Source organism: Panthera onca, chromosome B4 (assembly GCF_046562875.1).
Source record: "Panthera onca isolate mPanOnc1 chromosome B4, mPanOnc1 haplotype 2, whole genome shotgun sequence".
Classification (NCBI taxonomy): domain Eukaryota; kingdom Metazoa; phylum Chordata; class Mammalia; order Carnivora; family Felidae; genus Panthera; species Panthera onca.
In genome coordinates this window covers 49,589,360-49,606,634 of record NC_138345.1, presented here as the reverse complement: position 1 = coordinate 49,606,634, position 17,275 = coordinate 49,589,360, and the positions used below count along the sequence as shown (strand labels likewise).

The following is a 17,275-nucleotide window of genomic DNA, read 5'->3' as shown; positions in this document are numbered from 1 at the left end:
TGGTAGGAGATCAGTGTCTCTAGTAAGGAATGAATGATTTTGATTTAGTTCTATACTGATTGTGTGATTGTCAAACACTAACAAACAGTAAGTATGTGAAGAAACAGGAGAAAACACAGGTGTTCTAGAGACAGTATTACTGAAACATATTATTTAGGAGCCAGTGTTTGATTGCAATAAACATTTCATCACAATTCAATTTTTACCAAACCCAATGGTGTTCAGAGCCAGATAACAGTGACAAATCTATCAAGAACAAGACAGTCCCAAGTTATTCTTGTTCTTAAAGTTTTGAGAACAGCATATTAATTATGAAACAGCATCTTCACCAACACACAGCTGACCTTAGGTCTCTGTTGGCACCTAAGGGTACCCCCACCATGATTTTTATATTAGTGTGATAACAATCCTAGTTTAAGTCCTAGAACAAAAAGAATCTTGCCAGGGTCACTCAGTTATCACCTGAGTACCATTAGGAATTATATATGAATATCAGGCAAGATTTATTTTTCATTTCTACAAAAACAAAACAAAACAAAAGCCCTCTGCCTCTGTCTGTCTTAGAGTCCTCCTCAATCAAATCTAAAAGTAGCAATGGTAACATGTCATACCTGAGGCTCTTCAGGTTGGGGGTGAAGGATGTAGGTAGATGAAATGTCTTTCCCTAGCTGAAAAGTATTACATAAACATCTCTATAGTGCTGGATAAAAATAGATATCCCACATTAGATGCTGAAATAAAAAGATATTACAGATATTTTAGGGAGGGAGGGCAAAAGGGTGTTTGTTTTTATCTCAACACCACTGTCCTTCCAGTGTGGTAAAACACATCTTTTTTAAAAAAACTTTTAATGTTTATTTATTTTTGAGAGAGAGAGAGAGAGAGAGAGCAGGGGAGGGGCAGAGAGAGGGAGACACAGAATCCAAGGCAGGGTGCAGGCTCTGAACTATTAGCACAGAGCTTGATTCAGGGCTTGAACTCACAAACTGCAAGATCATGACCTGAGCCAAAGTCAGACACTCAACCAACTGAGCCACCCAGGCAACTCTGTAAAACACATCTTAAAGTTGATACCATTGCCCCAATTTTGTCAATGATACCAGTAGTCTTCTGTGCATAACTTGTCATAATTATTGTAAGCAACATAAATCAGAGACAAAAGACCACTTATTCAAGCATTATTCTTCCCTTACAGTTACTTTTAGCAATATATTGAGAGGGAAAAGCAGGTAAAATTCACTTTGGAAACTTTCACAAATCAGAAGTAGATGTTTGACCTCAGAAGCTTACATGTATCTGATAAAACTGAACTTATAGCCTATATTCACTTGTTCATTCAACAAATATTTTTGAGCATGTGCTGTCCACCAGGCACTAGGAACACAGCAGTGAATAAAGCAGTTTGAAATTCCTATCCTCCTAAAACTTTCTCAGAAGTGTTTGTGTCTTTTTTTTTTAATGTTTGTTTATTTATTTATTTTTGAGAGAGAGAGAGAGAGAGAGAGAGAGAGAGCACGAGCAGGGGAGGAGCAGAGGGGGGACAGAAGATCCAAAGCAGACTCTGTGCTGACAGCAAAAAGCCTCATGTGGGGCTTGAACTCAAAAACCATGAGAGCGTGACCTGAGCCGAAATCAAGAGTTGTACGCTTAACTGACTTAGCCACCCAGGTGCCCCAAGAGAATAATGTGTCTTTAAAAGTAGTGTGCTACAGGGAGAAAAGGCCAGAATTTTGAATAAGAGAGTTCCCAGCCTAGGGTCTGCCAACTACTATTCATATGAACCCCAAAGAAGTCATTTAACCTCTTAGAATTTTAGTTTCCTTATCTGTGAAATGGGGATGATTTCATCCTTCTAGGGTTGTAGTGAGAATTCACTAAGCGAGGGTGGGTATAGTGCCCTAGCATGGTGCCTGGCACTTAGAAGACAGACACTCAGGAAAACCACGTGTTCCTTGGGTCAGGAGTATAGGGTATGCATTCTAGAAATGTATTCATGGATTGTTTGACAACGGTGTTTTCTATATGGGTTCAACACTGAATTTACAAATCTCCTGTGCATCTGAAGTATTTCATGAGTCCTGGCCTCCATGAAAACTGTAAAGTTGAGAGGGTTTCAGACTTTCCCCCATCTCGCTCTGTCAGTCATTGCAAGTTGTAAAACAGCGCCATCTAAAGGTCTTTATGAGACAACTTAACATGTCCTAAAACTCCCTTTGTCGTTTTATAAAGACTGTTCTGGTACGCAGTGCTCTTAAATAATCATCACTGTTGAGCCAGTATCTATGGACCCGTAATAAAAGGTAGACAGCACAGGAAGAAAGCAAATGATTTATCAAGTCATCTACATCTGGTCCTAAAAAAAGCTTTCTTTCTTTCTTTTTTAGGTATTGTAATCTAAATCATTTTAATGCCCAGAACATCAGTGGAAGTAATCTTGAAGAAACACTTCTCCTCCATGAAAAGTCTCAGAAATTTTATGGCAGTACACAAGAATTTTCTTCAAGTATTGATCTTTGGGAGACAGCCCTATGAAACTACATTTAACTCTACCCATCCTATGAGCAAAGTATTCACGTTTTCTTCACCTGAACACCTTATGCATTTTAGTTTAAGAACTAATATGCATGGCAGTGACTTCAGGAATATTATCGGTGTACTTTATTTATAAAGACTAATCATGACTCTTCTGGTGAACTATTATGCTTTTGCATTAACACATTATACATTAGAATTAATAAAGTAATTTCAAAGTCTGTGTTGCCTCCATGACAACAAAATGATTAGGTCCTAAACATTAGTATATTTTACAACTTTTTACAATGGTGGTTCAGCCATTAAAAGCAATATAAATGCTATTTTTAGTTTTAATGTGCCAATAGAATCAAAATAATAGTATGTTAACATTCCTCCTTTCTATACATTTATTGAGCACTTATTACAATGCCAGACCTTGTGATCATATGCTGTCTATATCTGACTAAATAATAAATCTATACATGATTTTACTATATTTGATCTTCATATTATCCTATCAAGATATGAAGGAAATTTTCTCGAAATTAAAAAGCAATGTTAACTAAAACTGAGGCCCTTAACAAAGAAAGAATATTCAATCCTGAAGACATTATAAAATAAAGGTAAGTGATGGAATTATTCTGATTAAAGGAAAAAAGAAAATTGAGGAAGATTAAATGAGTGTTGAGAGAGTAATTGATGAATCAAATAGAGAAGCTTAAAGAGGATCCCTAACTCAAATGACACCTTTTGGTCTTCAATGCTACCAATTCAGATATATTCAGAAGATCGTCTTCCAAAAGACATAAATAACATTTATCCTTTGAATAAACAAAGAAATGTGGAAACTCATATAAAAAATAATAAACCAATATCAAAAAAAACTAATGCCCCCTACCTTTGTAGCAATGCTTGTCAAAGTTTGGTTGAGGATCACCTGCTTTAGGAGAATCTTTCTGGCTCCTACCAAAGACTGCTTTAATCCAAATCTTTTTCCAGGAATCAGTGGGTTTAACAAACACACCCCAATCATTCTCATTCTCCCTGAAGTATAAGTGCCACTGCTTTCTAGGACAGTTCACAGCAGATAGGATAGCTGGGTTTATCAGCTGATTGCAAACGACTCTGCAATTAAGCACCTTCCCTTGTGTATACCTAAAATATTTTAGATCTGTAGAATAAAAGATTTATTCATCTTGATTAGATATGATATGCATTTTTAATTGCAAAAGAGCAGCTGTAAAGCACCAGGTGTTTCTCATACTCAATTTTTTGTTTGCTTGTTTGTTTGGAGGACAAATAAAACGACTAGCTCTTGCAGACATAAATTCTTGCCCTGTAACTTTTCCAAATCTCATTCTCTCTCTCTCTCTCTCTCTCTCTCTCTCTCTCTCTCTCTCTATTTGTGTGTGTGTGTGTGTGTGTGTGTGATCTGAAAAAATAGTGAGGCCAACCCTTGGATACGTCTTACAGGTTTTCTTTGCTGCAAAGGTTAAATGTCACGTTTGCAATCTGGGTTTAGTGAACATCCAAAATATCAAGAAACCTTTAAACACCTCACCTTAGTACAAAGTGAGTAGCTCTGGCAGTCTCTCCCACTATTAGAAAAAAAGGGTCTGTTTTATTTTGTTATGTTGTGTTTTCCCTCCCCCAAAAAATTTGCCTTCATTTCCCCAATTTCTACACGGTAATAGAAAAAAGTGCTCATTACGCTTTCACTCCTCCTTAGAGATGAAAAGAGATCTACAGACTTATAAAGTTGACCCAAAGCAAACACCAAAAGAGCTTAGAATTCTCACATTGGGGTTGACACTTGCGATTAGCTAAATTGCAGTAACTACACATGCTTCCATTCGGAACAGGATACATTCACACGGCAGTTTCTTCTCTAGAGCCTAGCAACATTATCATTGAGCACCTGGAATAGTTTAGGCATTAAGTGTAATTGGTTTTGCTTTACATAAATCTGTAGCTTTGTAAATAAGCGGAGCATTTCAGCTTCTATATAACACCAATTAACTTAAAGGGATGTGTTGTTTGCAGAAGCCTGCTGGGTCTGTACTGTATTTCTCCCATAATATGCTCAGCGGCGGGCAAAGTTCTGGGTCCCTGCAGTGTTCCATTTACTCCCAGTCACTTGGTGCCAAGGGTCTGTACCCAGACACTCATTTGCTCCATTTTTCAGTTGTGAAAGATTGAGAAAATGAAGTCTTCCCTAAAAAGCACCTTCTGTGCTCTATTTTTGTCCATGAGTGAGACCTGAAAGGCAAGGTATTTGAAAATGTTTTCTGTGGCCCGCAGAGCACAGGTCTGACCCCATCTGATTCTGTCCACAACAGTGACATCTCTTTCCTCTTCCATTTTTTTCTTGTAGCACTTCAGTCCAACGCAGCCACTACATTGAACACAACATTAAGAAAACCATATCCTTAGTTCATGAATTTGCTAGTGAAAGTGTTTTCACCAGAATGACTTTTTTTAATAATACCCCAAAATCTGCTCTTGCAAGTTGTTAAATTTCTCCAAGCTCCTTGGATATTTCCCCCTTGTTATCTCTTTACTCCACTTAATCCCTTATCTCTCATATCCCTTCAGGTAATCTTGATTTATAGCATTCATTCCACCCCGGCCAACCTCTGATTCTCTTGGTTTCTGAACTTGCTTAATCGACCATCAGAGTAACAGTACCACCAAAAAGAACAGCTCATGATTCCAAAAAGTTTCCTATTAATATCATGCGATTCACAAATTGAGGAAAGAAAAGCACCCCTTCTGAACACTGTCAGGATTCATTGTTTTATGGAAACAGAGCTTCAGCCTTAGTTCCCTGAACCGGTCCAGCAGTGGGCATATACCATCTCCACGGCAAGAGAAGCCGCATACAATTACCAGTCACAGACTCACTTCACTCATTTGAGTGAAGGCCTCAAATAAAATCAACAGCCAAGCGATGACAGCACACCTGAAATGCAGGTGTGAAATGTAGGTCTGCTTGTAGAGAACAGCGATATTAAAGGAACCACGACTAATGACAACTCACATCTATGTCACCCTTTACCGTTTATAGGTTGGTGGCATGCATATCGTCACATTTGCTTAGCGCCACCCCTTTGGGAGGTGGGCACATTTTGGCATGCCTGTTTTATAAATGAGAAATTGCAGCTCTGAGACATTAAGTGATTTATCCAGACTCACAGAGATAGTAGATGTCACAGTCAGAACTTGAACCTGGGTCTATCTGTCTCTAAAGTGCCAGTTCCTTCTACAAACAGCACTCATAATGTCACCAACACTGGCACATCCCCAACCCCTTAGGCGAAACACTTCTCTACATCATCTAAAAGGAAACGAGAATGAGAGGAAAGACCATGGCGGGGTTAGAGACCCTGACAAAATGGTTAACAAAAAACAAGGATCTTTCTAACATCTCTTCCCCCTCACTCAGCTTCTGTGGAGCAATGTGTTGTCTTCATGTGGAGCTTAGGGTGTCAGAAGCACCCCACTGAAAAGACCCAGAGTGACCATGGGGGCAGTGACATTTGGGGCTCAAAAACATCCTTTCCTTCTTTCATCAAAATGCTCTGGATGTGCTACAATCCATTCCAAACTGCCTTAGAAAACAATTTGAGAAAAACAAATTTACCTCCAAAAATATTATTAATAATTGTGAAGACTCCGGTAGTACTTGTTAAGGGTAAGGCACTGCTCTAGGTGTTTGGGGTATATTAGTTCATTTAATCATCACAATAACTCTATGAGGTAAGTACAATTATTAACTCCATTTTACAGATAAGAAATAGGAAGCATAGAGAAGGTGATGACTTTGCAAAGGTTATACATATACTGTGGACAGAGTAAAAATTTGGACCTGGAGAGTCTGGCTACAAAATCCAGGGTCTAGCCTTCTCTGTATACTGCCTCTCAGTATAGCTGTTGTCTGTAGTAGATTTTTAAATAATCTCAAGGGGATTCCAGGGAAGGCAATGCCTTAGCCTAATGGATCTCAGTCTTTTCTGTCCCAACACATAAGAATATGACTTCTTCCATAAGTAATTGCCAGATTGATTCTTAAGGAGAAATTTTTAACACCCCTAAGTTGTGCTCTCATCCTCCACCACTGTGAATAATTACTGCCTTCTGCTTAAACCCAAAGGCATGATTCTATGGGCAGAATTTCAGGGGACTGAGACTGGGTGGCTTAGTCGATTAAGTGTCCGACTCTCAATTTTGACTCAGGTCATGATCTCACAGTTGGTGAGGTCAAGCCCCAAGTCAGGCTCCCTGCTGTCAGCGTGGAGCCTGCTTGGGATTCTCTCTCTCTCTGCCCCTCCCCTGCTTGTGCACGCACACGCATGTACTCTCTCTCTCTCTCTCTCTCTCTCTCTCAAAATAAATAAATAAACATTAAAAAGAAAAAAAGAACTTCATGCACTGTGGCAGTGGATTGGTACATCTATCTAATAACTATTGTATGGCTACTTTCCCAGTGATCCTTAAATCACATGTGAGCCATCTGTTCCTCACATAAAACATCCCTTGCTAGGTCAAGATTGGAACCTGAGGTCAACTAGACTCTCTACTTCCTTAGCATCTGTATAGATTTTGAGGATTCCTCCAGGCTTGTTATCCAGTAAGTGTGAAATTGTCAAAGATAATCAAGGACAGTGATGGCAAGACTCAATCTCTCTGTCTTTCTCTACCTATCTCTGTCTCTGTCTTTCTCTGTCTCTTATTCCTTGTCTTTTTCTGTCTCTTTCTAGCTGAGTGTCTCAGTAAGATTGTCTACAGTAGAATAGATGCTATTTGACAGCCCAGATCACTTCCCTAGGTGATACACTGTCACTAGTCCACTCAGAGAGCTTGCTAACTATAAAATAATAATAGCACCCAAACCCTAATCTTTCATCCATCTTAGACAGGTTTGAATCCTTCTACTGGCTGGGAATCCAGTTGTTTCTTAAGCATGCTAAACCACCAGTGACCAAATCTTTTATAAATACAGTAATGAGTCTACGACAAGTGTCTATTACCATGGTAGCAGCAATCCAGGAGCACATTTAACAACATTTATGCAAAGAGCAAGGCTATAGTTCTACCAGGGATAAAAAATGGAGAAAAAATGGAATCAATGAGAGGCAGAAATTCAGCACAAATCAGGAGGAAGTCACCATAACATCAAAAAAACTACCAAGAAAGTACACATGTCATCATCATGGACAGTTTTCATTTTCCCAAAGCAATCTCTTGAAGCAAAATGAGAGAATGGAAAGGGTATGCTAAATTTTAAAATAAGAGAAAGAGCTCTCGATTGGAAATGCCAGAGGGAAAGTGTGAGCTTCAACAGTGAGATCAGAGGAAGGCCATCTGGAAACTCATTTCCCATTTTAGCATAATGTATTGCACATAGTAGGTGCCTTGGCTCACAGGAATTGATTATCACCCCCTTGAGAATGCCAGCATGCCTTTCATCATTTTCCCATGCCTCTCTTAAATGAGCTAACCCTCTCTGACCAGTTTCCACGGTGTCTCCAGAAATGCAGACTTTTGTTTCTTGTGCAGCCTGTGCAGCTCTGCCTTATTTCATTGCAGCCAACCGTGCCTGAAAGACAGGAACAAACAAGATGGACAAGTGTGGCAGTGAATGAACCATTTTACTGCAATTAGAAGTTCACGGAGAATAAATTATCCTCTAGTTCAAGCTGTCCAGCAGTAATCCTCATTAATAATAACACTTCAACAACAGTCTGCTTCCCACAACGGCAGTGAGTGCTACAAACTTCAGCATTACTCTTGAAGCAGGAGTCACATCCCATACGGCTAGCCCAGATCGCCATATGCAGCACACGAGAGAAGGCTTAAATTACAAAGAAGCTTGAATGCATAACTGTCCATGAAGTTCACTGGCTAGATGAGCAGGTGGAAAAAATCCAAGGGCTTCTCTCCTTCCAGCTTTCTCTTCTAATTCATGCTAAACTGTAAATGATTTTTCACATTAATGAGTAAATCTATGTGAAAGGATACTTTCCTCTCTTCTTGCTTCATTGAGGACATCTCTTTTACTATAATATCCTTATTTCCTATACACGGCCACAAGGCTATGGGGAATATATGGTCCATGAAGGCAGAGATTTTTGTGGAGCTATATTATCTCCACATATATACATACAAACAGACAGACATATATATGACATACATATATATGCATATCATATCTCTCTTTCTCTATACTTATACATATTTCTCTTTCTCTCTTTCTATATATATTCATTTATCTCTGTATATCTATAATTGATGATATAGATAAATATAGATAGATATAGGTATAGATATAGATAGTCCAATCTGGGCAAACTCGTCTAGTTCTCACCAGTTTATCCTCTACATTTCTGACTGAGTATTCTTTTTGAATCACAAATCTGTCATATTATTCTGCCCTTGCATCTTGCACTCCAGTCAAACAACTGTTCCAGTCAAAAGTCCAAACTACTTGTAGTTTTCAGAATAAGCTGTGCTGTTTCACACTTCAGTAATTTGCTTGTGCCACTTTCTCATGTTACCAGAAATGCTCCTGCCACCGCCCTCTGCCTAAAACATATCTGTTCAACTTTAAACCGAAAATGTCCACAACAACATTTTTGGTTGCAGGTGAATTTCTAGGATCTTGCTACTTCTCATAAAGAGATGGAGTCTATTTCTTCTCTTTTTAAATATAGACAGGACTTTCTGACATCCTCAACAAAGAAAGTCAGTGTAGGTGATGCTGTGTAGTCCCTGAGGATAGGTCATAAAAGGCAATAGGATTTATGTTTGGCTTTGTTTTTTGGGACGGGAGGATACTTGCCTTTGGATATCAGCTACCAAGCTCCAAAGAAGCCCAAAGTAGCCCATGTAGAGAGACAGCATGAAACAGTCCACATAGAGAGGAACAGAGGCTCCTAGCCAGTAGCCAGCATCAACTGCTAGCTGGAACACTCTCTCTTTCTCTCCCATTCTCTCTCTCTCTGTAGAGATAGACAGATGATAGATAGATGATAGATAAATGATAGATGATAGACATTATATCTAGGTATAATTATAACATATATAGATATAATATCTAGATATATGTAGATATAGATAGATGTAGATATATAGATGATATAGATTGAATATAGATATAGATGATATAGATATAGATATAGATATAGATATAGATATAGATATAGATATAGATATAGATATAGATATATAGATATAAAGCTTCCATGACTTCTGACTCTCGGTCTAGCTCAGTAGAGTATGGAATCCCCAAAGAATTAGTCTAGCTCAGTAGAGTATGGAATCCCCAAAGAATTATTATGAAAGAGCGAAAGTGTCCATTGTCAAATGCTAGATTTAGCAAACAATTTACTTTGATTTCTTCAGGACTTCTCAGAAGCGTTATTATGCACATTGGGAATTGCTAAGAAACAAGTTTTCTATCCAGAGTTTTCTAAATTCATGTAGCCACACAATCTGTTACTCAGAGAACACTTCTCAGCACTGATCTTTTCTATACATTGGAAATGCTGGTAGGGTAAAAAATACATAGACTTTGAAATTAGGACTGGAATTAACTAAGTATCCATATGTGAGTAGCTGAGCAGCCTTTGACAAGTCATTTAATCTCCCTGAGCCTTAGTTTCTATGTCTGCATAATAGGGTAAGAACATATTCTTCACAGTACTTCACAATACTTTCTATGACCAACAAAAATTAGTTACCTACTATTTTTTCCTCCTCTTTAACCAGCAATTATTTACTGGACATCTCCTATACTCCCCAAACCATTCACAGATATGTATTAATTAATATGATATTCCTCACTATTATTTCAGGAAAATTAAAAGGATTCCACCTTTCCTATTTATTTTATTGAAAATAAAATTATTAATACCAATCACCTTGATACCAGACCCTGAATTCTTCCAATTTGGGAGCTAGAAGAGATGGAGAAGTAGAAATCTCATTTATCAGAACAAAAAGGCCCTGTTGATTCATCATAACAAGACTGCATGGAATTTGGAATTTCTCCAGATACACAATTAACATGTCTTCACTTCCTCAGTACTCATAATTGAATTATAAATGGAGTTGGAATGTCATACAGATAATCAGTATATAAGATGGAAAGAAACTGTGATGGTTAATTTTATGTGTCAACTTGACTGGGTCACAAAATGCCCAGATTGAACATTATTTCTAGGCGTGTCTATGAGGATGTTTTCAGATGAGATTAACATTTAAACCAGTGGACTTAGTAAAGTAGATTGTCTTCCCTGATGTGAATAGACATCATTCAATCCATCGAGGGCCTACATTAAACACAAAAGGAGAAGGGGAGGATTCCTTCCCTTCCTACTTGCCTACTGAGCTGGAACATTGGTCCTGCCTCCAGACTGAGATATACACCATTGCACCTCTGGTTCTTGGGCCTTTGGACTTGGACTGGAATCACACCACTGGCTTTCATGGGTCTCCAACTTATAGACAACAGGTTGTGGGATTTCTCAGCCTCCATAATTGTGCGAGCCAGTTCTTCATAACAAATCTCCATATGTATATCTTATTGGCTCTGTTTCTCTACAGAACCCTGACGAATAAAGATTTTAGTACTGAAAGTGATTCTAGAGAAACAGAATGTTAAGAATGAGTTTCTTGAATTGATCCCAGGTTTTCTGGAATTGGTTCTCTAACCTGACTAGATTTAAAGATGCAAATGACTCTGTTTCCAATAGTAAAGAGAACACTGATAGTCCACAGCATGACCTACCCAAAACACCTGCACAGGATACACCTAATCAACCACTTATAAGAATCAAGAAGTGAGGTAACTCTGTAACGATATTTTTTAGTATTTTTGAAAAACTAATGAATATAATGATGTTGGTTGGTTACTCCTAATGTTGCTGGACAAAGTAGTACAAGAAAAAGATGAGCTAAGAGGTTCGAATTCCCAATTAAAGCATCCAATAAATGACCTAAGAGTTTCTTTATGTCCCCCAAAGGAGTCCTCTATATTCTGCAGCTGCAGAGCTGAAATTGCTGAAAATCAAATGCAGAACCATCCTGTGATTTTGATGATTGAGTTACAAAGCAAGTGGAACTCAGAGCCTCACAGGGTGTCTACTATTAATGTGAGGTCATTTATTGGGAAAGAATGAGATCCTGTAGATTGAAATGGGGACATGTGGGAAGACTTTGATGAAACTGGGGACATTGAAACAAAGTCTGAAGTCTTTGCCAGTGGAAGAGGGCTTCTCCCCACCCTCAGTGGAATCAACCTCTTCAGCATAAGAGCATTGACGTTTCCCATTCAGTCTGCATTGCCTGAAGAAACTGCAATGGCCTCCCCTGAGGCAGTTTCTTTGCAAGCTAATGCTGAGCATCCTCGAGACCTGCCCAACCGCCCCTCTCTACTTCTAGATCTATAAGCATATCAAGTACCAGTAGACCCCTTAAGATGAGGTATAATATGTATCCCATGAAGAGATTCACTACATTCCAGAAGGACTACATGAGTTTTCTAATTTATACAGACAGAAAATCAGGACACATCTGTGGCTATGGACACTAAGGATATGAGACAATGATAGAAGGAATATAAAGTCGGGTTAGGTAGAATTTATTGATATGGGTTCACTCAGCCAAGATTCTGCATACATCTCAGAAAGTTGCACCTCAGAAAGTTGCATCTCAGAAAGTTAGAAAAGGCTTTATAACAGTTTCTTCAGTTAGTTGGCTGAAACACAAACCAAATATGGCCCATAATGAACAAACTGGAGAAGTACAGCCTGCTTTGGCTTAATGTGTAAGAAGGGATTCAAGGGCTTAGGGAGACTGCAATATTAATGTGGATTTGTCATTTAAGACCAACTCACACACAGTGGAAGGATCCAGGATACATACCTTTCACCAATACTATGAGAAATAAGTTTATGAGGGAGCTCCAATATCCTTGAAGGGCTCTGTGATCACTCTTCTCAGTAGGTAAAAATCTACAGTGAGAACTGTCATTGGGAAACCTAAATGTGATAGGAGTGATTGGGTTTCAGCATGTCAGGGGCCAAGTGGCAGCACTCAGTGTCTATGCCACCAAAGACAAGAGGGGCATAGTTACCATAACGGACAGCAGAGTCAAAGTGACAATCGTAATAGCCTGAACAATTGGGACACTGAGTAACTGATCTCATGATGTTCTTATACATTAAATGCCAAATACATATTCAACCTCTATAATTCTAGGTCAAGTGAACAAAAATCTAACCTGGATTGTAAAACAGAGAGTCACAGCCATTCAGTCAATTTTCAGGCTTAAGCCAGTTTACGGACTCGGAAGAACTTGGATGAAGGGGAGTCCAGGTCCCCTTGAGAAAGAACCACAGTACACTACAGAAATGCAACACTGTTAATTTTCCTCCCTTCCAGCTCTCCCAAAAAGGGACTTACTGCCTTTTACCAGAGTACTTGTACATGAGGGAAAAGGAAATACTCACACGCTAGGGGGACTACTGGATACTGACTTTGAATTGATTGGTCCAAGAGACCCAAAATATCACTTTGGCCCACAAGACAGAGTAGGGACTAACAGATGCCAGATGATCAATGGAGCTTTTAATTCAGGTCTATCTCACAGTGGGAACTGTGAGTCCCCAGGCCCATCCTGTGGTATTTCTCCAGTACCAGAATGCATAATTGGAAAAGACATACTTACCAGCTGGCATAATGCCCACATTAGGTCTATGATTTGTAGAGAAAGGGTTATTACGGTGAGAAAGGCCAAGTGGAAACCATTAGAATGGCCTCTATGGAGGAAAATAGTAAACCAAAAGCAATACTACATTCCTAGAGGAACTGAAGAAATTAGAGCCACAATCAAGAACTTGAAAGACACAGTGTGGTGATTACCAACACATCCTCATTCAACTATCTTATTTGTCCTGTGCAAAAGACAGATATCAATATAAAAAAATCAACAAGACACAAAAGAATATGGCAAGAGAAGAACAAGGAGACAAAGAACTAAAAGACTGACAGAAAAAAAAATTAAATGACAGTAACAAATCCTTCCTACTCAATAATTACTTTAAATGTAAATAGATTAAATTCTCCAAACAAAAGACATAGAGAAGCTGAATGGATAAAGAACAAGATGCAACTGTATGCTGTCTATTAGAAAAAGATATTACATGCAAATGGTAAGCAAAATAAAACAGAGATGGCTATACATATATCAGTCAAATTAGATTTTAAGACAAAAACTGTCACAAGAAACAAAGAATGACATTTCATAGTGAAAAAAGGGTCAATTCAACATAGAGATATAACAACTATAAATATATATGCACCCAACATCAGAGCACTTAAATATATCAAACAAACAATGACAGAACTGAAAAGAAAAACAGACATCAATACAATAATAGTAGGATACTTCAATACCTTACTTCCAATACTGGATAGAATATCCAAACAGAAGATCAATAAGGAAACAAAGTAGTTGAGTAACCCTATTGACTAACTGGACCTATACAGAACATTGAACCCAAAAGCAGCAAAATACACATTTTTCTCAAGTGCACATGTGGATCTTTTTACAGGATAGATCACGTTAGGTCACAAAATAAGTCTTAACAAATTTAAAAATGATTACAGTTTTGCCATATGTTTTCTGACTGCATGGAATTAAACTAGATATCAATAGCTGAAGGAAAACTGGAAAACTCACAAACATGTAAAAATTAAACAACAAGGTCCTTTTTTGTTAAAGTATAGTTGACACACAATGTTACATTAATTTAAGGTGTGCAACATAGTGATTTGACAATTTTATACATCATGTTATACAAACAACACAATCTTGAACAACCATTGGGTCAAAGAAAAAAAATTTTTAATTAGAAACTATATCGAGACAAATGAAAGCAAAAACACAACATACCCAAACTTAGGGAATGCAACAAAAGCAGCACAAAGGGGAATTCATAGCAACAAATGCCTACAGTAAGGCAGATGCCTCTGCCAGGGAAAATAATGAAGACACATTACCAATGGGGTCACATAAATAAAGACAAAATAAGAGATTATCATGTATAATTATGCACCAACAAACTGGATGACCTAGAGGAAATGGATACATTTCTAGAAACATACAACCCACCAAGACTAAGTCATACAGAAACAGAAAGTCTGAAGAGACCTATAACTGGTATGGAGGTTGAATCAGTAATCAAAAATTTCCCAACAAAGAAAAGCTCAGGACCAGATGGTTTCACTGGTGAAATCCACCAAACATTTAAAGAATTAACACCAATGCTTCTTATACTTTCAAATACTTGCAGAGGAGAGAATACGTCAAACTCATTTCATGGAGCCAAATTACCCTGTCAACAAAGCCAAAGAGCACAGAAAAATTTATAGGCCAATATTCCAAATAAATGTACATGCAAAAATCCTCAGTAAAATACTAGCAAGACAAATCCAAGAGCAACATTAAAAAGGTCACCATAACAAAGTGATATTTATCCCTGGGATACAAGGATACTTTAACATATGAAAATGAATTAATTTGATATATCACATTAGCATAATAAAGGATGAAAATGACATGATTGTCTCAAAAGAAGCAGCAAAAGCATTTGAAAAAAATTCAACATCCTTTCATGATAAAAATTCTCAACAAACTAGGAATAGAAAGGAATTACTTCAACAAAATAAAAGCCATATATGAAAAGTCCACAGATAACATCAATTCATGGTGAAACACAGAAAACTTTTCCTCTAAGATCAAGAACGAGACAAGGATGCTCACTTTCACCATTTCTATTCAATGTAATATTAGAAATTGTAGCCAGACCAAATAGGAAAGAATGAGTAATAAAATTATCTAAATCAAAAAAGAAGATGTAAAACTGTTTTTGTTTGCAGATGGAATGCTCTTACATATGGAAAATCCCAAAGACTCCACAAAAAAACTTTTAGAATAAACCAATTCAATAAATTTGCAGGATACAAAATCAACAAATAAAAATTAGTTCTGTTTCCATATGCTAACAACAAACTATCTGAAAAGGAAATTTGAAAAACAGTCCCATTTACAATAACAAAAAAAGAATAAGATACTTTTAGTAATAAACTTAATTAAGGAAGGGAAAGACTTGTATACTAAAAACAAGACATTGATGAAAAAATTAAACAAAAAATAAACAAATGGAAAGAAATACCATATTCATGGATTGGAAAACTTAATATTATTGAATGTAATGCCTATCAAAATCCCAATAGCAATTTTTACAGCAATAGAAAAAAAAATCTAAAATTTACTGGAACACAAAATACCATCAATAGCCAAATCAAACTAAAAAAAAGAACAAACCTGGAGGCATCACACTTCCTGGTTTCAAAATATGTCACAAAACCACAGTATTCCCACCCATGAAATTGAGTACAGTGCCCAGAAATAAATCCACACATCTAGGGTCAGCTGATCCTTGACGAGGGTGCCAATAGCAAACAATGAGAAAAGGATAGTCTCTTCAACAAATGGGTATCCACATGCAAAAGAATGAAGTTGGATTTTTAGCTTACAGTAAACACAAAAATCAACTCAGAATGAATTAAACACTTAAATGTAAGACCTCTATCTGTGAAACATCCTAAGAAAAAACATGGGAACAGTTTAATGACATTTGTTTTGGCAATAATTGTATGGAAATGACATCAAAAACACAGGTAACAAAAACAAAAATAAACAAATGGGACCATATTAAACTAAATTTCTACACACCAAAGGAAACTATACACAAAATGAAAAAGCAACCTACAGAATGGGATAGAGTATCAAAAATAGTCAAACTCATAGAATACAAAGAATGGAATGGTGATTACCAGGGATGGAGGGAAGTGGAAGTGGGGAGTTATTAATCAGCATAAAATTTCAGTTAAACAGATGAATATTCTCTAGAGATCTGCTGTCAAACACTGCACCAATTATCAACAATAATGTATTGTACACTTAATTTGTTAAGAGGATAGGTCCCATGTTAGTGTTCTTACTACAACAAAAGTTTTAAAAAGAAAGTTAAAAATCATATCAATTCCAGTGTTTGCACTTACTTAGATCCCGATTCAATACACAAATATAAAGAAATGAGGTAAACTGAACACTGACAATATTTGATAATATAAGAAATATTGTTAATTTTTAGGTATAATATTGACATGATGTGATTTTTAAAAAATAATTCTTATCTTTTTAAATATCCACATAGAAATACAGATGGATGAAATGCCATATTGTCTAGTATTTGCTTCAAAATAACTTAAGGTGAGGGGAAATGGTGAGAATTTAGATCAATCAAATTTGGTTATCAGTTGATATATATTGGAGCTGGGATTATGTGCATAAGAGTTCATTACACCATCCTCACTATTTTTGTGTATGTTTAAAATATTCCAAACTAAAACTTTTGTTTATTTTTTTAATTTTTTTTTTAACGTTTTATTTATTTTTGAGACAGAGAGAGACAGAGCATGAACGGGGGAGGGTCAGAGAGAGAGGGAGACACAGAATCTGAAGCAGGCTCCAGGCTCTGAGCTGTCAGCACAGAGCCCGACGCGGGGCTCGAACTCGTGGACTGCGAGATCATGACCTGAGCCAAAGTCGGACGCTTAACCGACTGAGCCACCCAGGCGCCCCCTAAAACTTTTGTTTAAAGTGTGCTATAAATATTATCAGTATGTC

General features: G+C 37.3%; 1 protein-coding gene across 1 annotated transcript in view; it reads left to right on the top strand.

The window, feature by feature from the left end:
* Positions 1 to 2,686, top strand: part of SLC15A5 (solute carrier family 15 member 5) — an 84,919-nt gene extending 82,233 nt beyond the window's left edge. The window contains exon 9 of the mRNA XM_060658264.3: positions 2,385 to 2,686. Within this exon, the coding sequence (XP_060514247.2) occupies positions 2,385 to 2,532 (148 nt within the window). The 3' untranslated portion in view covers positions 2,533 to 2,686. The remainder of the gene's footprint in view (positions 1 to 2,384) is intronic.
* The last annotated feature ends 14,589 nt before the right edge of the window (positions 2,687 to 17,275 follow it).